This window comes from Erinaceus europaeus, chromosome X (genome assembly GCF_950295315.1).
Source record: "Erinaceus europaeus chromosome X, mEriEur2.1, whole genome shotgun sequence".
Classification (NCBI taxonomy): Eukaryota; Metazoa; Chordata; class Mammalia; order Eulipotyphla; family Erinaceidae; genus Erinaceus; species Erinaceus europaeus.
The window spans coordinates 104220257-104243309 of record NC_080185.1 but is presented as its reverse complement, the minus strand read 5'-3'; the positions used below and the strand labels follow the sequence as shown (position 1 = coordinate 104243309).

General features: G+C 39.4%; 1 protein-coding gene across 7 annotated transcripts in view; it reads right to left on the bottom strand.

Annotated features, from left to right (window-relative positions):
- DMD (dystrophin) overlaps nt 1-23053 on the bottom strand; it is a 2449111-nt gene that overhangs the window by 1478176 nt on the left and 947882 nt on the right. For all 7 annotated transcript variants that reach the window (XM_060182733.1, XM_060182732.1, XM_060182735.1 and 4 more), the window contains 4 exons: nt 12189-12334; nt 7435-7647; nt 2356-2469; nt 629-784 (listed from right to left, as the gene is read on the bottom strand). In XM_060182733.1, the coding sequence (XP_060038716.1) occupies nt 629-784; nt 2356-2469; nt 7435-7647; nt 12189-12334 (629 nt within the window). The remainder of the gene's footprint in view (nt 1-628; nt 785-2355; nt 2470-7434; nt 7648-12188; nt 12335-23053) is intronic.

Below are 23053 nucleotides of genomic sequence, written 5' to 3'. Positions count from 1 at the left end.
ACTTCAAAGACAACAGTGTCATATACACATGTGATCATAGTTTTACATCACCATTTCTCTGTTTGGACTAGATTCCTTTGATTTATACTATTTCAGACTATGATACTTTCTTGTAACAATATTGGAACATTTAAAATAATTAACTATAAAAATTCTACTGTATAAAAATAGGAAACTCAGAACAGAGTGTAGTGTATAGTCGATTTGTTTTTCCCAATTGAATTATGCACAACTATTTCTCAGTCTTACCTTTAACATGAATGAGTAAGTTAATCTTAACTATCAAAAGTATTTGCCTGCAAAATATCATTCCCTTGATACAAGAGTAAACTCCATTTTATTATTTCAAATACTGCCTGAAAGTCATGCACTGAAAAAAAGCATTTGATGACAATAATGCCTATTCATATTAATTCCTTGTTCAGTAAGAGGAGGTTCAAGACATTTTCAAACATGCAGAAGAGGATTATGCCCCCTAAAAAGATCTACTAGAAAACACTATGTATATACTAGACAAAGACTATTTTGAAGAAATCATACTTGTGCATCAAAGTAATCAGAAATTCAACTATTAACATTTCAGTGGTGAAGGTTAGATATCAGACCACAGTAAGACCAACATACATACCTGGCGGCATGTATAATCCCACTGAGTGTTAAGCTCTTTGAGCTCTGTTTCAAGTTTTGTAGCAAACTCTGGCTCTGCATCATTCTTTATCTTCTGCCCACCTTCATTGACACTGTTCAAGCTGGGTTGGATAGTCTGGATATCACTCACTAGAAGCTAAGGGGACAATTACCTTTAAGACAAACTACAATAAAAGAGTAAAATACAACATGCATAAAGTCAAAGAGAACTTCACGCCTGAAATTACACATGAATTTTGTTTGATAAAGTCTGAGAATATGAATAAATACATAAATAAATAAAACTGATTTTATAAATAAAGTGGCAGGGGCCCAGGCAGTGGTGCACCTGGTTAAGCATTTATGTTACATTCACATAGATCTGGGTTCAAGACCCTGGTGCTGACCCGAAAGGTAGGAGCTTTAGGAGCAATGAAACAGTACTGCAGTTGTCTCTACCCCTCTCTCTATTTCCTTTCCCTCTTGACTTCTTTCTGTCTCTATACAATAAATTAAATACGTACTTTTAAAAACTTCAATGGCTTTTTATGGCAAGAATGAAGCTAAGAGTTATCTATGTCCTACTTAGATGAGGTGCAAAAGAAAATAAATTTAATCTTTTGAGAAGAAAAAAATGTGTGAAAATGTTGGAATTTCACTTTTAAAATAACCAGTAAGTTTGTTTTTCAAATGCAAGTATTAAAGCAATTGATATATATATATATATAATGGCTTGCAGTTTATTCACAGATTATACTTTTGTAGCTTTTATTTGAAAGTAAAATTATTTATGAAGCAACATTAATTTCTTCCTGCTGATTGATAATACTGTCACAAATATTTCACAATCCATCTTAATGTTGCTTAATCCATTTAATGTTAAAGTACAGTTCAAAAGACATGGTTAAAACAAGCTACAACTAACCGCTCAGAAGATTAATATTATTATAATTAAAACACATTACCTATCAAAATATTACAGTGAAGTTTCAGAAAAGTAAATTTGTTTATTTCCCCCGATTGCTGAACCTGAGCAGTTACTACCATTTTGGACTGGCTAAGAATTTGCTTGTGTTAGTATGAAGTGCAAAGACTCGCACAAGGATCCTGGTCCGAGCCCCCACCTCCCAAATTGTAGGGGAGTTGCTTCACAGGCATGAAGCAGGACTGCAGGTATCTATCCTTCTCTCTCACTCCCTGTCTTCCCCCTGCCTCTCAATTTCTCTCTGTCCTATCAAATAAAAATATGTGGAAAAACAGCCTCCAGGAGCAGGTGAATTCTTAGCGCCGGCACCTAGCCCCAGAGTTAACCTTGAAGGCAAAAAAAAAAAAAAAAAAAAAAAAAAAAAGCTTGTGTTACAGGAGATTTAAACTAGATTTGACAGATGCCATTCACATCAGCTATACCCCAGAATGTGAAAAAAAATGTTTCTGACAAAAAAAAAAAAAGTTCACTGGGATAGTATACTATTTTGTCTTGCACTTTCTCAAGGTTCTAACGTGGCTACCATAACATAAGAAGAAGCTTGGGGGCTGTGGTCCTTGCAATTTAACCCAACTCTACTCCTTTCCCTTCATAGCTCTGGCAAAAAAGGGGGGAAACATTTCCATACGGTACTCCATGTGTCCCAAGGGCACTAACTCAGTCCTGGTTGAAAAGCACTGATCAAACTGAACAATATTTTCCATAAGAAATGCCGTATGCCAGATATAATATACAAATCTTACCCTGCACTGTTTAAGTTGCTTTTTAAGAATTTCTGAATCCCCAAGGGCAGGCCATTCCTCTGTCAAGAAAACATCAACTTCCGCCATCCATTTCTTCAACGTTTTCATATGATTCTGAAATCAAAGACCCATTTTGAGACAATATTCGACCTCAATTTCTCTTAATGCAGTTCACCACAGCAGAACACATAAACATGAACCTTGCAATAATTTCCATGTTTGAAAGATACTTTCAAAGTGCTCTTAGGGAAAAAAATGTTTTTACTGAGAGTGTACTTTTTATGGTTTGCTGTATATGCACTGCACTGGTGTGTGAAGTTTGCTATTGTTAAAAGTAAAATATTACTACCAAATGAGATTTTATGATGTTACTCTTGAGAACATTAAATCATATATTCCTCCAGAGAAATCTCAAGTTCCAAAACAACTCATGATATCACTAACAGTGTGCCCGTAAAACATATAAAATAAACCATGAGCATTAAACTCAATATAATGGTATCTTTATAGCCACCCTAAACCTCAAATTCTGCAAACTGTTTTCCATAGCTGACAGTTTAAATAGTCCCTCTAGTTAAGAACATTCAGACAAAGATTTTGTCATCTGTAAAAGAAAACTTTACCTTTCAACGTTTTGTTTTTCTGGCAAGAGCTAAAGTAGCAGTCACGTGAGAATGTCATCTTTTATCAAATATAAATAATAGCCAAGTATTTGGCATTATTCTTTTAGTCTGCCATTTTCTTTCTTAGATACTTGATATTGAAACTCCTTTATTTGAATGTAATTGAAACGCACGGTCCAGATATGCTACTTTCACCCTTCTTAATTAAATTTCTATTGACGATATGTGCTTCAAAGAATTCCTGCTAAATATGATTAAGAATAATTTGAAAAGCATTTAGTTCTGTGGACTTCACCATTATTAGCTTGCTGACGGCTGAATCTGTTTCTTGTGGGCCTCTCACAGGGCTATTGTCTGATTCCAGATCTTCCTATGAGGCTATCCTTGGAGCCACCAAAGTTCTATTTGAATATGCATCACACTCTAACTTGTCCACTACACAGGCTCTCCTATTTGCCTGGCCTTCCTTTTATCATAAACATTTGAAGATACACATCTTTACCCTCTCCCTGTATCTTTCTTCTCTGTACTTCTCTAACAAAAGCCTAATAAACAATGTTACATTTAAAAATAATGTTCAGATGCTACCATGATGCCAACCAGACTTCCCTGGACAGACAACCTCACCAATATGTTCTGGAGGTCCAATTCCCCAGAACCCCACGCCACTAGGGAAAGGGAGAGACAGGCTGGGAGTATGGATCAACCTGTCAATGCCCATGTTCTGCAGGAAAGCAATTACAGAAGCCAGACCCTCCATCTTCTGCATCCCACAATGACCTTGGGTCCATACTCCCAGAGCGTTAAAGAATAGGAAAGCTATCAGGGGATGGGGATGGGAAACAGAGTTCTGGTGGTGGGAAATGTGTGGAGTTGTACCCCTCTTATCCTATGGTTTGGTCAGTCTTTCCCTTTTATAAATTAAAAAAATAATAAAATAAAGGTAGTATTAAAAAAACAATCTGGGAGTATGGATCAACCTGCCAATGCCCATGTTCATCAGAAGCCAGACCTTCCACCTTCTGCACTCCATAATGATCCAGGGTCCAAGTTCCCAGAGACAGAAAGAACATGGAAGCTTCCAGTGCAGGGGATGGGATAAAGAACTCTGGTGGTAGGGAATGTGTGGAACTTTACCCCTCTTACCCTATGATTTTGTCAATCTTTTCAATTTTTTATTTTATAAACAAATTAAAAAGAAAAAAGTAAAAGAACCGAAAAAACGCAAAGCAAGAAAAGTGAAATAACAAAAATAGAGCAGAAAGTAACAAAAACCAAACACAATAAAAGAACCATACAAAAGATCACTGCAGTTAAGAGCTGATTCTCAGAAATGGCAAACAAAATTGGCAAACCCTTGGTCAGACTTAATAAAAAACAAAGGGAGAAGAACTAAGTAAGTCATGCCATGAATAAAAAGGGAGAGATCATTCATCACACCACAGAAATCCAAAACATCATAAGAACACATATATATGGCAAAACTAGATAATCCTCAGACTACGCCAATAAAATGCAAAAGTCCAATTAGACAGCCAAAGAAATTTAAACATCAAAAATATCCTCAATAATAAGAGTCCAGGACCAGATGATTTTACAAAGGAATTCCACAAAACCACTAAAGTGCTACTACCAATAATCCTCAAGCTCTTCCTAACAACTTTTATGAAGCCAACATCACACTAATACCAAAAGCAGAGATGCATTGCGTGTGCACGCAAGCGCACGCACACACACACACACACACACACAGATACAAATCAGTATACCTGATGAACATATATGCTAAGATACTCAACAAAATTCTATCCAACTACATACAGCAGTAAATTATCAAGATCATGCACCACTATCAAGTAGGTTTTATCACAGGAATGCAAGGCTGCTTCAGTATATGTGCTCCATCACATCAACAAATGCAAAAGCAGAAATCCCATGATATTTTCAATAGATGCAGACAAAGCCTTTGACATGGTCCAATATCTTTTGATGATCAAAACATTTAAAAAATGAGGACAGATGGAAAATTTCTCCAACTAGTTGAATTGATGTCAAACCAACAGGCAACATCATACTGAATGGTGAAAAATTGAAAGCTTGTTGACTATATATACATTTTTTATTTAACTTAAGTATTTAATGTTTCATATTAATAAGATGATTGAATTCTAACATTGGGCTTAAATTGTTTAAGTAGCTCTAAAACATATCTGCATGTGTGTGCGTGTGGGGGTGTGCATTAACAGCTAAGTTAACTACAATATTAGGCGAGATAGATCAAACCATTGGCTCTGTCAATATGGAAGACACTGTTATTAGATTTCCTTAAATGACATAAAGCATGGTAAAGTCAAGTATATTACAGTCACTTCCAAACTTTGGATTTTCCAAGAAAAGCAAGCACCTAACTTAGTTATAATAATAATTAGCTATGGCTATTTTAAACTCTAAGACTGAAAGACATTCTTTAAGATCTGTATTTCTCCTAGTCCTGGAACCTCTTGGACGCTGCTCATATTTCTTGATGTTTCTTCTCTCTGATCCCTTACCCTGTTATACTGCCACTGGAGACCTCAACTAAATACTGCTAACAGTGCCACATGCCACGTTATGTTGATATTGACTTGTTAGTGTGGACTCTCTCCAGGGATCCAATCCTGAGATGTCAAACTCCCAACTCCTCTAACACATAAGACTACCTATTTCCATTTCACATGGCACGTTTTCTAACACAGTCACAGATGCTAGATAGTGAGTTAGGTCCTAGGATACTAGGTACATGTGTCCATAAGCAAGTGGTTAACCATGACCTCACTAAAATTCAAGGTGCACTTCCTTCCCAACTTGAGGCCAGAACCCATGCACCTAAAACTGGTTTGAATACAAGGAACAACACTCAAAGCTTTAACAACTGGGGAAAAGTCTAAGTTCACTAGATAAACTGTCTGCAAAAGCTGGATAAGGGCAAGAAACTTGACTCACTTAAAGATGGCCTATTTGGCTACTCTCAGGTCTCCCATCACCTGAGGTCCTAGAAAGGGAATTCTACTACATATAATATGAACCTAGAAATCTCAATAGACTCCCTCTATCTACCTACCATCGCTGGTCACACCCTTTTGTAGGCTTCTTCAGGAAAGTACCCTCATGGTGAACTTACAACAGCAGACAGACTGCCCTACTCTATGAGAGGTGGCTGGGTCAACCTACTCTGCCACTCCAGGAAGACTGACTGGTTCTGAAGCGAGTGTCGCCTAGTATATTCTCACCTTTGATTATCAAGTGTGAGCTCAGTCTGACAGGGACTTGGAGGTTGTATAGACTCCATTGTTAAATATAAATAGATATGGGCCTCAGGTTAGAGAATTGTGGTAAACAGTTGGTTAATTGCATGTATATATTTTCTTCAAGGGTTATCACTGTTATTGGGAGAAAACCATGGTTTTGTGTAGATGTGCATGTGGGCATATTTATGTATTCACATGAGTATACATAAAACATGAAAATCTAGGTGTTATGATTTACAAACACTTGGGAAATGCTCAGTTTGGCAAAAGAGAATACCACTATGAAGCTGTACTGGAATTTGAATCTAGAGTAAAATCCAGTTGCAATGTTTTCTCCTAGATTTATTCAAAGATTCTTCCAAGCACGGACAGTTTTTCTAATAACTGAAAACAAAAGAATAGCATTATTTGTATTACTACATATTTAAGACTAAATGTAATTCTTGCTTTATAATATTTGGCATAGATACTTATTAAAATAGTAAAATTCAAACACAATCAAGCGAAAGGGTTTCTCTTTAAGCAAATAATCAAACTGAGTTTCAAAGAAGTTAAATTCTATTGGTATTCTCAGAAAGAAACAAATTGCTTCTAAAGAAAACGTAAGAAACGTGACATGTAATTACTGTTATGGCAGACCTAATTCATTTGTCAAAGTGTTGTGTCTTTTGATCATTAGAGGACTAAGGAAGCCTTATTTATTTATTTATTTATTTATTTATTTATGCCTTCAGGGTTATTGCTGGGGCTCCAGTGCCTGTATCACAAACCCACTGCTCCTGGAGGTCATTTATTTTTTTTCTTTTGTTGCTCTTGTTTTATTGTTGTAGTTATTATTGATGCCATCGTTGCTGATAGATAGGACAGAGAAAAAAGGAGAGATGATGGGGAAGACAGGGAGGGGGAGAGAAAGACAGACACCTGCAGACCTGCTTCACCACCTATGAAGCGACTCCCCTGCAGGTGGGGAGCCAGGGGCTCCTACCAGAATCCTTATGCAGGTCATTGCGCTTTGCGTCACGTGTGCTTAACCTGCTGTGTTACCGCCCAGCCCCCCATATGTCTTATTTAAAAGGATTACATAGAAGATATGAATATTTACCTTTAAACATTAGCATGCATCTCAATGGAAAAAAATCGTGAATATGAAAATGGAAAATCAAAATCACCTGTATTTTCCGGAGCTTAGTCATGTAGTCTTCAAGCTTTTGGCAATGTTCTGCCAGCTGGGAAGACAGCTTTTTCCATCGACCCTCCACATCTTCAAATTCTGATTGATATTTCCAGCTAATATCAGAGGGTGCTTTCTTTGACATCTCCTTCACAGTGGTGCTGAGATAGTTTAAGCTGCTTTGTTGCTCGTTCAGAGAGCTTTGCAAAGTCTCAAAATTTAAAAATAAATTACAATTACACTATTTGCTTTTTGCTAAAAATCAGATCACTTAAAATGAAAACTACATCATTCAAGCAACTAAAAAAATAATCAGTGATGCAAAACACTGTGCATGTTAAATAAAGTAGTAACTTTAATCTCAGACTGAATCAAAAGACTAGGTTGAACCTTACTAAGAAATGCTATGTTTGCAAATCCTTGGGTTTTGTTTTTGGGTTTCTTTATGAGACAGAGGAGTAGAGAGTGAGAGTGAAAAAGACCACACGGCATACTAGACTACTCCCCAAGACAGCTATCTCACTGGCTCATTTTTCTTACTTTTACGAACAAAGTCTAATACTATAAAATAGTTAATCTAAATTGTATCATATCTATATATTAACAAATACACTCAAATTCATTAAGATGTACACTTAACTAAGTTTAAGTTAATTTTACCGATCCTTTAGATATGGAGGTTAGAAGTTGTGTTTCTCTAGACATAAATACAGTCCAATCATATTGGTAAGAGGACTAAGACTGAATAAATTACTAGATGAGAGCCTAGTAAAGGCAGACAGAATTGTTGTTTTCAATAATAAACATTAATTATACAGTGTCCTTGTGATATGGGAGGACATTTATCTATCAATTGTCCTAATATATTTTTGAATACTACTTTCTAGTGATAAAGTGGCAAAGGTTTTTGCTTAAAAAGACTTATTATATACAATTATTATGCCTTTTTATTAAAAATTCCAGCATTCTCTGTGTATAACTAGATATTGAACAAGTGCTCATACTGTGTAATAATATTATTCCCTTTCACTTTAATAACTCAACCTACAAAATGACCCAAATAACCAAAGCTCATACCTTTCATGGTTGAGTAATATGTGTATGTGTGCCTATTTTGTGATTTACTCTTAGTAAATTTTATTAACATGCTACCCTTGGTTGATTATTTAGACTATCTTTAGCATATATACTTTGAGATAGGCAGTATACTATGAAGGTTCACACATAATATTAGATGCATTTCAAATTCATAAAAACTTGAATGACTCAGGAATATTATTTCGCTATGCCTTTTCTTTCCTTCCTTTCTCTCTCTCCTCTCTCCCTCCCTCTCCATATCCTCCCCCCTCTATATATACGTATTTCTGTCTCTTACCCCCTGCCTCCCCCCCTCCCTTTCTCACTAGGGCTCAGCGCCTGCACTAAGAATCCACTGCTTCTGGTGGCCATCTTTTTCCATTATTGTTGTTGTTGTTGGATAGACCAGGGAGAAAATGAGAAAGGAGGGGGAGACGGAAAGAGGGAGAGAAAGATAAGACACCTGCAGACCTACTTCACCACTTGTGAAGCAACTCCTGCTACAAGTGAGGAGCCTGAGACTCAAAACGTATTGTTTGTGTCAGTCCTTGCACTTTGCACTATGTGGACTTAACCCGGTGTGCTAACCACACAGAACCCTATTTAACTATTTCCTAATTTGAAATCTATTTTGATTGTCCTATAATTATTTTTCTGTATCTTAGTATATTCATATAAATAGCATCCAAAATACTATTGGATTAACTATTTTGTGTAATTTGTACTGAAAACTCTTCCTCTGGAAAATTTGTTTTTAATTTCCATCCTTGTCATTAGAGAAATACAAATCAAAACTACCTATTCTCACACCTGTGAGAATGGCTTACATCCACAGGACAGGAAATGACAGGAGTTGGCAAGACTGTGAAGTACGTGGATAGTGCTACACTGCTGGTAGGAATGCTACTGTTGAGAGCCCCTTTAGAGAACTTTCTGGAGAGTCCTTAAAAAACTAAAAATGGAATTACTTTATAATTCAGGAATACCACTTTTAGGCATATTCTGAAAGGACAATTAAACACTAATTCAAAGGGGCATATGTATAACAATATTCAAATAACCAACTTGGAGGCAACCTAACAGTCCATCCACACATGGCTGACTACAGAAGTTATGGAGAGGGCTCAGGTGGAAGCCCAGCGGGTTAAGGACACATGGTGTGAAGCGCACAAGGACCAGCGTAAGGCATAAGGCGTAAGGATCCTGGTTCCAGGCCCCAGCTCTGCACCTTCAAGGGGTTGCTTCACAGGCGGTTAAGCAGGTATACAGGTGTCTATCTTTCTCTCCCCTCTCTGTCTTCCACTCCTCTCTCCATTTTTCTTTCCTATGGAACAATAGCAACATCAATAACAACAAGAACTAAAACAGCAATAAAAAAATAACCAACAAGGGCAACAAAAGGAAAAAAAATAGCCTCCAGGAGCAGTGGATTCGTGGTGCAGGCACTGAACCCCAGCAATAGCCCTGGAGGCAAAAAAAAAAGGTTATGGGATGTATATTCTATGGAATACTACTCTGCCATCAAAAAAGAGCACTGTTTCTTTGGGGGACACAATAAATGGAACTATAGGACATTATGCTTAGTGAAATCAATGAAGAGATGAAAAACAACTACGGGATAGTTTCACTAGTAGTTGAACTGATACACAGGGGCTTAAAAAAACAAAGGCATGTAAACTGTTTCTAACACTTGTGAGAACTGTGGTGGACATCTTTAAAATGTGGGAGAGTCAGGGCTCACAACTGTAACCCCACGTTATTCCCAAATAAAAATGGTGATATTTTTTATAGTAAGTTTGGTTGGTTGAATACACATGTTACGAAAATCAATGACCTGGGTTCAATCACCCAGTCCATACTGGCAACAGGAAAGCTTCTGGAGAAGTACAGCAGTTCTGCAGGTCTTGATCTCTGTCTCTCTGTCTCTCTTTCTTTCTCTGCCATTTCTTTAGCTCTCCCTCTTCTTCTCAATTTCTCTCTATATTTATTAAATAAAATATTAAAGTGTGCTCTTTTAAAAAATTATACTAAAATTAACGATTTTAAATATTTGCTTTTAACTTTTCAAGTATGTTCATGCATTTGGTATGTAGCGCATGAAACAATATCATAATTTAATTTTTTCAGTTAATATATACATTTCTAAAAAATATATTGTTTCACTTGTTCACTATTTTTAGGTTAAATTACTGATCTAACAGCATTTCTAAACTACTTAGTTTGCATGCCAAATTTTTATACCATTGTAGTACTATTAATCAAGTTTACAATTCCATCATGAAGTGCAAAAAATATATATGGATATACTAAAAAATAACCAGGCAAAGAAAATACCACAATCCCTATACAAAATGAATTTCATGCCATAGGCTTCTAGATATCAGGCAGAAGCCCAGAAAACACTGTAAGATACTACCAAGCAGTACACTAGTTAAAAAAATAATTAAAAATAAAATAATGAATACTCTTTAATTTCTCTTTTTATTTTTACTTAAAAGAAAGGGTAAATTTAGAGAGGAAAGATACAAAAGCAGAAAGAGGGCCTCATGAAATACAAGATTCACCCACACACAAGTGGGGGGAGGGGATTTGAACCCAGATCCTAGAGCATGGTAATATCTGCACACAGTCAGGTGCTCTCCCACTCAGCCTTATAAGTAAATGTTTTTTAAACAACAAAGAAAAGCAAGAAAAGATTGGACAATTAGTTATATGTGATGTTGTAAATATTCTAAGATAATAGTTAAATTTTTAATATTTGTCTTAATTTAATTTGTAAAATGTGAGTATATTCTCTCTGTTCCTACATAAAATGTAAAATTGTTTCCAGTACTGCATAAGAAAATATGAGGAAATAAATATCACACATTTTTCAGAATTAGTAGGAAACTTATTTTACTCTCTCAAAGTTATTTCATTCATTTTCCATATTAGTACTTTATAATTCCAATTATATTGCTGCTAAAAATAAAGTTATTGAAGTCAAAAAACCAATCAGAACATTTTGAGACTAGTGTTAAATTAAAAATAATTTTATAACTGCAATGGTTCTACCACTTATCATTTGGAAATGTGAGTAGAATCATCAAGCAAAGGAAGGAAATATACCATAACTTTTGTAATCATGAAAAGCAGTTTATCTAAAAATGCATACTAAATGAGAGACTATTTATGAGTACACCATATCATTGATGGCAAAGGAAGAATCTGCTCTTATAAAGTCGCACAATGAATAGAATATTACATTGTAATAGAATTCTCTTTATTTTCTTCACTGGGAAAATGGCATGTTCCATAATCATTTTAACTCTGTTATATTTATTTATGTATGTATGTATTGCCACCAGGGCTAGAAGTCTGCATGAGGACTCCATCTCTTCACGGGGCTAATAAGAGAGAGAGAGAGAGAGAGAGAGAAGAGACTGACTTAAAAAAGAAAGAGGGAAAGAAACAGAGAGATACCCGCAGCACCATTCCACCACTTGTGAAGCTTCCTCCTTGCACTGGTGATCAGAACTAACTTGAATCTGGACCATTGCAAAAGGTAATGTTTGCCCTCAACCTGGTGTACCACCACCAGCCCCAATTGCAGTAACATCTGAGAATGAAACCTAAGTGACTGCTTCATCTCTAATATCTACATTTTATTGTGTCAAGCTTTGAATATCCACATACCTGTAACTCCAAGAGGCTCTGCTCCATGACTTCATATTCTGAGACGGTAACCTGGGGTATAGAGAGTTTCTTTTCTGACTGTTTGATCCATGTCAGGATGGTGCTCATGGTCTCCTGATAGCGCTGGGGTGGCAATGTGTCAAAAACTTGACAAATGAGAAGAAAAAGGAATTAGTTAACCAATTCCAATTTTCTCAGTATTTCCCCTAACTTTCTGACAAAGTCGATCTTATACATCATCAACCACTATTCACAAAAGAGGAAAATAAGAAAGTATAGAATGGAATATGCATATAGTACAGAGAAATTTCATGTCAACAAGTTGAATTATTTAATCATCTTATCGTGTTTGCATTGCTATTAACTGGGTGCGAGTTGTCAGGGAAGAAACAGAGGATATCAGACACTAAAGTCATTTTTAAATCATATTTATTTCTTATTTATTGGATAGAAGCAAAGAGGGAGCAATAGGAAGCGAGAGAGGGAAAGAGAGGAAGCTGTAGAAAGAGAAACTGCTGCCTTGCTTCACCACAAGGGATGCTGCAAACGGGGGCCAAGGATTTGAACCCCGGCTCCTGTGCATTGTAGAATGTGTGCTCAACTGGGTGCACTGACATCCAGCCCCTTAATTCATTTTTATTATCTTTATTTATTACACAGGTACAGTCAGAAATTGAGAGGGAACGGGGGTTACAGAGAGAGACAGAAAGACACCTGCAGCCCTTCTTCACCATTTGCAAAGCTTTCCCGCTGCAGGTGGGGACCGAGGGCTTGAACTCTGGGGTGCTTACACATTGTAATCTGTATGCTCGAGCAGGTGTGCCACTGCCCGGCCTCTGTTAATTCATTTTTCAGATCATAAAAACAAAAACTCAGAAAGAGGCCTGTGTGGTAGCACACTGGGTTAAGCACAGGTAGTATGAAGCGCAAGGACAAGCTCAAGGATCCTAGTTTGAACACTCGGCCCCCCATCTGCAAGGGGGTCACTTCATAAGTGGTGAAACAGGTCTGAAGGTGTCTTTCTCTCTCCCTCTCTATCCCTTCCCTCCCCTCTTAATTTCTCTCTTCCCTATAAAAGACAGAGAGAGATAAGAGAAAGACAGATAGAAAGAAAGAAGGAAAGGAAGGAAGGAAGGAAGAAACGAAGAAAGAAAGAAAGAAAGAAAGAAAGAAAGAAAGAAAGAAAGAAAGAAAGAAAGAAAGAAAGAGCCACATGAGCAGTAGATCCCTAGTGCAGGCATCCAGTCCCAGCAATAGCCCTTGAGGGGGGCGGGGTGGAAACTTGGAGGAACTACCCCTAAGTGATACATCAAACACCTACAAAAAATTAGTTGATTCAATTTCTTTCTCACTAAGATATTATCTGCCTTCACATTTTAAAGGATAGACTGTAACTCAATATTAACATGAAAAATGTATACTTAGGAGGGCTGGGTGGTGGCACACCTGGTTGTGGGCATATGTTACACTGCCTGAGGACAGTTTTGAGCCCCTGATCCCCACCTGAAGGGGGAAAGCTTCACGAGTGGTCAAGAAGGGCTGCAGGTGTCTCTCTGTCTCTCTCCCTCTCTGTAACCCCCTACCCTCTCAATTTCTGGCTCTATCTATCCATTAATAAAAATAAAAAAACTTATTTAAAGAAAATGTATGCTTAGTATTTTTAGTATTACCAAACAATACTTTTATTATGAATAGCATGTATTAGCATAGGGAACTATTAAATACACATTCGATAACATTTAATTCATATAATAAAAACATGAGAAACGAATTTGTCTACATGTTCAGTTTAGGAAAATGGCTCTATAAAAATTATGGACTTCAAAGAGCTCAGCAAACTTGGCAACAAAAAAAAACAAATGACCCCATTCAAAAATGGGCAGAGGATATGAACTACAGAAAAGATCCAAAAGGTTAACAAACACATGAAAAACTGCTCCGGGTTGCTGACTGTCAGAGAAATGCAAATAAAGACAACTCTGAGATACCACCTCACCCCCGTGGGAGTGGCATACATCAAAGAGAACAGCAGCGACAAATGCTACAGAGGCTGTGGGGACAGAGGAACCCTTCTGCATTGCTGGTGGGAATGTAAATTGGTACAGCCTCTATGGAGAGCAGTCTGGAGAACTCTTACAAGATCCTCCCGTATGTCCAAACTCAGTGGCCAGTCACCTAACTCAAGTTGGACGTGCTAAGATCGACCCAGTCGGAAAAGAGAAATTTCCCATGAGTGGTCATCCCACTTCCGGTTATCTTGTCCATCTCCAAAACTCTCTCCCTTTACACTGTCTGAACTGGAAGACGCTTTGAAGAGGGTTAAACCAGGAACAGCTGCTGGCTATGATAACATCACCCCAGAACTCATTCTTAACCGGGGTCCCGCGGCAAAGAAGTGGCTCGATTCATTCCTGTCCCACATCTTGGAATCTGAGTCTATGCCCAAAGTTTGGTGTCGTGCGAAGATTATAGCGGTTTTGAAACCAAAGAAAGACCCAACACTGGCTGCCAGCTATAGACCAATTTCTCTCCTCTCCGTGTGTTACAAACTCCTTGAGAGGCTGCTTCTGTCACGTATTTCTCCTCTTACAGAGAAATTCCTATCACCCGCCCAAGCTGGTTTCAGCCCAGGAAGATCTACCTGCGAACAAGCCCTGGCCCTCTCAACTTACATTGAAAATGGATTCCAGAAGAATTTAAAGACGGGTGCTGTCTTTGTTGATCTCACAGCAGCCTATGACACGCTCTGGCACCGTGGTCTCCTAGTCAAGATCTCAAGATGCCTGCCTCCATGGGTGGCCAACACTATATCATTTCTTCTCCAAAACAGAAGATTCCGGGTGCATCTGGGTGACAAGTCTAGCAGATGGAGACTTGTCTCAAGTGGCCTCCCCCAGGGCTCTGTTCTGGCTCCTACGCTATTTAATATTTACATCAATGACCTCCCAGAAACTTCTTCAAGGAAGTTCATCTACGCCGATGACATCTGCTGTGCAACTCAGGCATCCAAGTTTGACATCCTTGAGGAAACACTCACGAAAGACATGTCTCTGATATCTGATGACTGTAAAAAATGGCGACTAATCCCTAGCACTGCAAAAACGGTATCATCTGTTTTCCATCTACACCATGCCTCAGCCTCGCGTGAGCTTAATGTGCAGCTTGGCGATACGAGAATCCGGCATGAAGCCCAGCCAGTCTATCTTGGCGTTACTCTCGATCGCACCCTGTCATTTCACAAACATCTCATAAAAACTGCAGCGAAGGTGGGCGCGAGGAATCACATCATTGCAAGACTGGCCAGCTCCTCATGGGGCGCGAGCGCTTCCACACTACGATCATCATCTCTGGCATTATGCTATTCCACTGCAGAATACTGTGCCCCAGTATGGTTCCGTAGCCCCCATGTCCACTTGGTCGATTCCAAGTTATATTCCTCCATGAGGATAATTTCTGGAACCATCCGTTCCACCCCGGTTCCATGGCTGCCAGTTCTTAGCAACATCGCCCCGCCAGATATTCGTCGGGATGCGGCATCATCTAAGTTCATTTCCCACGTCTACGCTCTACCGGACATGCCAATGTACGCGGATATCTTCGCCCACCCTGTCCAACGCTTGACGTCTCGTCACTCAATCTGGTCCCCTACGCCTACACTGAACTTCTCTGTTCCAGACTCTTGGAAACAGAGTTGGCAGTCAGCTGAGGTCAAGAACAAACACCTCATCACAGACCCCTGCAAGCGTCAACCCGGCTTTGACCTAGCACGTTATGATTGGGCCCTCCTCAATCGCTATCAAATAGGCCATGGCTGGTGCGCCGCTATGTTCCATCGCTGGGGAGCCAGAGACGACCCAAATTGCCCCTGTGGCTACAGACAGACTATGACCCACATAGTCAATGACTGCTACCTCTCCAGATTCAAAGGAGGTCTCGAAACTTTACATCAGGCTCATCCTGACGATGTTGACTGGCTACGGAAGAAGGGCAAACGCTAGAAGAAGAAGACAAGGCTAGACATGGACTTTCCATATGATCCAGTAATTCCTCTCCTAGGGATATACCCCAAGGACTCCATAACACCCAACCAAAAAGAAATGTGTACACCTATGTTCATGGCAGAAAAATTCGTAATAGCTAAAACCTGGAGGCAACCCAGGTGCCCAACATCAGATGAGTTAAGTGAGCTAAGTCAGAAAGATAAAGTGGTGTATAGGATGAACCCACTCATAAACAGAAGTTGCGAAAGAAGAAAAGAAAGGGAAACTCAAAGCAAGATTTGACTAAATTTGGAGTAGGACACCAAAGTAAAAACCCTGGGTTGAGGGTGAGGGTGGATGTTCAGCTTCAAGGGGCGGGGGAGGGGGTGGCTGGAATGGGACACAATCTTTTCGTGGTGGGAATGGTGTTTATGTACACTTCTATTAATTTGTAGTCACATAAATCACTATTTAATTAATATGAGAGGGGGAAAGTTGTGCTTTAAAAAGTGTGAGATATTCCATCAACTGAATCTTTATAATACATAGGCTGAGTCTTTGATATGTTGACTCTCTTAAAAGCTTACAACAGGGAGAACAGAAGCAACCGGTGGCACAGCTATATACAAATAATGTCAAAGGACATAAATTATGGTGATGGTGTGTATGATACAGCAAATCCTTACAAAGGGATATTTCAAAGTTAAACCAATTGCCAAATAATGTGATTATAGCAATAACTATCTATTGTCTTCTTAAGCCCTAAGACAGCAGGAACCTCCTGCTTCCTCTTTAGAGCCAATATTTCCCCAGTCCTGGAACCTCTAGGGTGGAGCTCACTTTCCTGCATGCTTCTTTCAATTCATACCAAATGATACTGCATCCACCAATCCCAACCTAATCAACACAACTAGAATCACCTCAGCATGCTTCACTTCAGACTGTGTCCAGAGACGTCAGACATGGAATGTCAACCCTTCACCCTCATTACTTGGGTGAGACCTTTCCTTTCACAGGATTCTCTAATTCCATTCCAGGAGGTTCACTTCCTAACAAAGTCCGAAAACCTAGATCTAGACCAGGTCCCTGAGATAGAGCATATGTTTACATGTATCCATAAATTAGGGCAAAATATATACCTGAAAGCAAAAGTACACAATCGTCTGTACTGAGTCAGTATCAAGTTCATAATTAAACAGTGTCCACTTAGACTTAGATACCCTCCTCACCTACTACCTATTTAACTTCCCTCACTTATTTCAAAGCTAACCTTATCAAAGCAAGGACTGCAAAATCTAAATAAGGGCAAGAGACTGGCATACTTTTACAATGACTCTTTAGTCACTATCAGGCCACCCCATCAGCTAGGGTCCTAATCAGGGAGTCCTGAGATTCCCAAACAGACATGATGAGCCTAGATCTCCAATAAATCCCTCTCTCCATTGTTACCAGTCATTTCTATCAGGAACAACAAAATAGACCCCATAGGACCTTGTCCTCAACTTGCATCAACCACGGTAGAGAATGTTCCATCCTCTGAAGGGATAATGGACAACATACTCTATGCTACACCTGAGGAAGATGGGCCAATATTGAGGCAGCTTGGAATGTTCCTACCCGTGATCACAGAATGTGAGCTCAGATCTACAGGGATGTAAAGGTCACATAGGCTCCTAAGCTGAATATCGGCCCCAGATCAGATCAAAATGATAAGGTTTACAGTTTACTATATTTATACCCCTTTCCCATATTAGGGAGCTACTCTCTTCCCTGATCTAGCTTTCTGGTCCTTTTTCCAGCCATGACATCATCTCCCCCAGATAATAACTTGGATCCACCTGCATATCAGATTTCAGGCTCAAAGAAAAAGAAATCTAGTATAGCCAGAGGCCCTTTGGAATATAACTAAAATATGCCTACTAACTACCTACAAAAGGGAGTACTTCCCCCCAACTCTTCATCTTCAATATTCTAGCCTTTCGGTCCACGATTGATCAACAATTTGTTTGGCTTTGTATGTTAACTCTCTTTTTCAACCACCAGGTTGCAGATGCTAGCATGATGCCAACCAGACTTCCCTGTATAGACAACCCCACCAATGTGTCCTGGAGCACTGCTTCTCCAGAGCCCCACCCCACTAGGGAAAGAGAGAGGCAGGCTGGGAATATGGCTCAACCTGTCAACACTCATGTTCAGTGGGGAAACAATTACAGAAGCCAGACCTTCCACCTTCTGCATCTCACAATGAACATGGTTCCTTACTCCCAGAGGGATAAAGAATAATAAAGCTATCAAGGGTGAAGATGGGAAAGGGAGATCCGGTGGTCGGAACTGTGTGGAGTTGTACCCCTCTCATCCTATGGTTTAGTCAATGTTTCCATTTTATAAATATTTTTTTAAAGAGTAACAGAAGGATGGATATGGGATGATCTCGCAGGCAAATTTTGAAAAACAAGATCAGAAGAGAAAACACAAGTAGAACCTGAACTGGATTTGGTGTATTACACCAAAGCAAAAGACTGGATGGGGGTGGGGGGAAGAGTACAGGTCCAAAAAGGATGACAGAGGAACTAGTGGGGGTTGTATTATTATGTGGAAAACTGAGAAATGTTAAGCATGTACAAACTATCATATTTACGGTCGAATGTAAAACATTAATCCCCCAATAAAGAAATTTTAAAAATTATCTATTTATAAACTATGCAGTGAGTGTAACAGTCCAGATTTTAAATCAAGTTCGATTTTTTACAAAGTCAACACCACTACCGATGTCCTTTCATCTATGTATAGAAAGGATAGGTAAAGAATACATATTGAAGAGAAAACGGCTTACAAATGAAGAGTGACATATGCACTAAACTCTATGTGCATGCATGTATGCAATTTATATATGTATTTATCTATTATGTGTGACGTATACAATTCCATTTATCGTATCTGAAGTGATGAAACAAGATTGAGAATGTTGGCAGAAAATTGGAGACCATAAAATGACAAAAAATAATTAAATGAAAATCCTAAGGAAATGCTAGGAACAGAATAGGAAACTAAGTTAATGAGTATAAATGCAGATGGGGAGGGAACAGTACTTTTCACTTGTCTTTTTGAAACAAATCATAGGTACAGATATGTACACAGAAGATCATGATACAAAGACCAAAACATACCCCACTACAAAAAGTTGGATATGACCAAGGAAGGAAATGACAGAGTGGGTGAGTGGATGAGGCACTGGATTCTAATGCATGAGGTCTTGAGTTGGATGACTTGCATCGAATTATGTCACAGAGAAGGTCTGTTTCTCTCTCACATTTTTCTCATTAATATTTATATAAATCTATTAGCATTAATATATATTTTTTCAAAAATGGGAGTAGGCTTTACATTTAAAAAAAAACAGCACAGGAGCCTATATAACCTCTGCATTCCTGTAGGTCTGAGCTCATGAGATCATATTCTGTGGTCGTGGCTAGGAACATTCCAGGCTGCACTGATTTCAGGACCCATCTTCCTCAAGTGGTAGGCTATGTTGCCCTGACTCCCTTCAGAGAATGGAACAGTCCCTAACGTTGTTGATCCACGTTGAAAGCAAGGTCCTGTAGTGGCCTACAAAGGGGTTCATTACGTTGTTCCTGATAGAGATTACCAGTGACAGTGGAAACAGGGATCTGTTAGAGGTCTAGGCCCAATGTGTCTGTGTGGGAATCCCAGGACTCCTTGACTAGGGCCACAGGCGATGGAGTGACCTGATAGTGACCAAAGAGCCATCATTAAAATATGCCAGTCTCTTGCCTTAATGCAGCTTTTGTAGTCCTTACTTTGTCTGACAAGGTTAGCTTTAGAATGATTGAGGGGAGTGAAATATGAAGTAGGCGACACGGGTATCTAGGTTTAAATAAGAACTATTAGGTACTTTATGGTGTCTTTTTAGGTCATTCTACTTGCTTGCTGCATTTACTAACTTACTGCAACTATTCTACACTTTGGCTTGAAGGTATATATTTCCTCCTAACTTATGGATACATGTGCACATATGCCCTAGCTCATGGGCCCTGGACTATTATCTAGGATCTGAGGCTTTGTTAGGAAATGCACCACCCAAAATGGAATTACGGAGTCCTAAGAGCTAAGAAAGGTCTCACCAGAGTAATGAAGCTGGAGGGTTGACACTCCACACCTGACAACACAGTTCGAAATGAAACATGCCGAGGTGGTACTGGCTGCACAGATTAGGTTCGGATCAGCAGATGCAGTGTCAATTGGTATAATTGAGAGAAACATACAGGAAAGTGAGGCCCACCCCAAAGGTTCTAGGACTGGGAGAAATATGGGTTTTATAGAGAATAGGGAAGGGTCCTTCTCTCTTAGGGTTTAAGAAAGCAACAGACAGTTATTGCTATAACCAGATTAATTGGCAATTGTGTTAACTTTGAAAATGCCATTGTTAGCATAGGCTCCTGTGCTAAATGTGGGCCCCGGATCAAATCAATGGGGTTTAAAGTCAACAATATTTATACAATTATCCAGTATTTGGAAGGTATTCTCTTCCCTGATACAGCTTTCTAGTCCTTTTTCCCAACTGTAACACTATCTCCCCAGACAATACCTTGGGTCCACCTGCATGTTAGCTGTCAGACGCAGGCAAAAGCTGGTAATGTCACGACCCCTTGGAATATACCTAAAATAGACCTACTAGCTTTTTCCAAAACGGAGACCCCCAAATCTTCAGCTGTAATATTCTTGCCTTTATATTCAGGATTAGTCAACAACTTGTTCTGCTTTATATCTTAACTCTTCTTCAGCCACTGTGTTTCAGGTACTATCATGATGCCAGTGGGAATTCTCTGGGAAGATGACCCACCAGTGTGTCTTAGAGCCCCACCTCCCCAAATCCCTGCCTCACTAGGGGAAGAGAGACAGGATGGGGGTATGGATTGACCTGCCATGTCCATGTTCAGTGGGGAAGCAATTACAGAAGCCAGAACATCCACCTTCGGCACCCCACAATGATCCTGGGTCCATAGTCCCAGAGGGATAAAGAATAGGGAAGATAACAAGGGAAGAGATGGCATATGGAGTGCCGGTGGTGGGAATTGTGTGGAACTGTACCCCTCTTATCCTATGTTCTTGTCAATTTTTCCATATAATTTTTTTAAATATCCAGAAGGAAAACAGGAGTATAACAATTGCTCAAAAGTAACATAATAAAGAAACACAGATCTATACAGTGAGATAAAATTGAACACTTCTGAGAGGATCATAAGTCAAAAGGGACAAAAATGGAGTCAGGCAGTGGTACAGAGAATTAGTAGTACAAATTACCATGCTTAATCCCTCAACCTGTAAGGGATTAGCTTCAGGAGCCATATAGCATCTCCTGTTAACCCATCCGCCCCTCAAAGTCTCCCACTCCCCTACTGATTTCTGCCTATCATAAGAAAAAGAGAGAGATGAAATGGGGGAGGGAGAGAGAGGAGCAGGGAGGGAGGGAGTAAGGGAGGAAAGAAGGGAAGGGAAGGGAAGGGAAGGGAAGGGAAGGGAAGGGAAGGGAAGGGAAGGGAAGGGAAGGGAAGGGAAGGGAAGGGAAGGGAAGGGAAGGGAAGGGAAGGGAAGGGAAGGGGGAAGGGAAGGTGGAAGGGAAGGTGGAAGGGAAGGTGGAATGGAAGATGGGAAGGGAAGGGAAGGGAAGGGGAGGGGAGGGGAGGGGAGGGGAGGGGAGGGGAGGGGAGGGAAAGTAAGGGAAGGGAAAGTAAGGGAAGGGAAAGTAAGGGAAGGGAAAGTAAGGGAAGGGAAAGTAAGGGAAGGGAAAGTAAGGGAAGGTAAAGTAAGGGAAGGGAAGGTAAAGTAGGGAGAGAGAGAGGGAGGGAGGGAGGGAGGGAGGGAGGGAGGGAGGAAGGAAGGAAGGAAGGAAGGAAGGAAAAGGAGATGGGAGGGAGGGCAGGAAGGAGGGAAGAAAAATGGACACAAATATGGTGGATTTCTTGTGCAGGCACCAAGCACAATTAAGCGCAGAAACAAGTGCTGAGCAAGATGTGGAAAAAGAGGTATGGGCTTTTCTTTATTTTCATTACTTTGAAACGAAATGAGGTAAAGAAAGCAAAGTGTTTTACAGGCCCTTTAATGGGAATTTAAGGTGCCATGGACAATTTTAGAGTATATGTTAGAAAGGGATACTGGGAATTTTATTTGTTGCACTTATATTTATTTGAGAGCTCAGTGCCCAATTAATCTAAGAGACTTTATTTACTCTGAGCACCTCTGCTTTCATTTGAAAAATCTCTGTGGTACTTTAACCACCAGTACACACTTCCATATAAATAATAGGCTTCTCTACTGACTAGAAATACTTATTCAAAATGAAAGATAACTATTAATAAACAAAGGTGAAGAGGGTTCTTGTGAATACAAAGTGAAGAATACTTCTTCAAGAGTAAGGAAGCAAAGCATTGTTTCCCAGAAGGCATTTGAACAAGTGATGGGGAATAAGAGGGACCTATGGATATAGAATAGAAAGCACATGGGACAGTGCTAACCATGCAAACATACATTCGAGGCTTGCCATGGGTGATATTACTCAGGTCAGTTTTATCCAGACGATTTATACAGTAACAGTGAAAGGGAAGGATCTAAATAATGGATGATGACTTTGAAATTACTTTTTATAAGATCAACAGTTGTGTATGAACATGTGATAAGATGGCTTCCCCTCTTGGAAGTGAACTGAAAGAAGCTTTGGCTTTGGCATCAGCACTCCCACTTATTAGTTGCAGCAAGTTACTTAACATTTCAGTATCTTACAGTAATAACCTAGCAGGCATCCAACTTCACAAATGGTCCCAGGGAGAATAGTTCATAGAGAGAGCAGAAAATAGCACAGAGATTGAA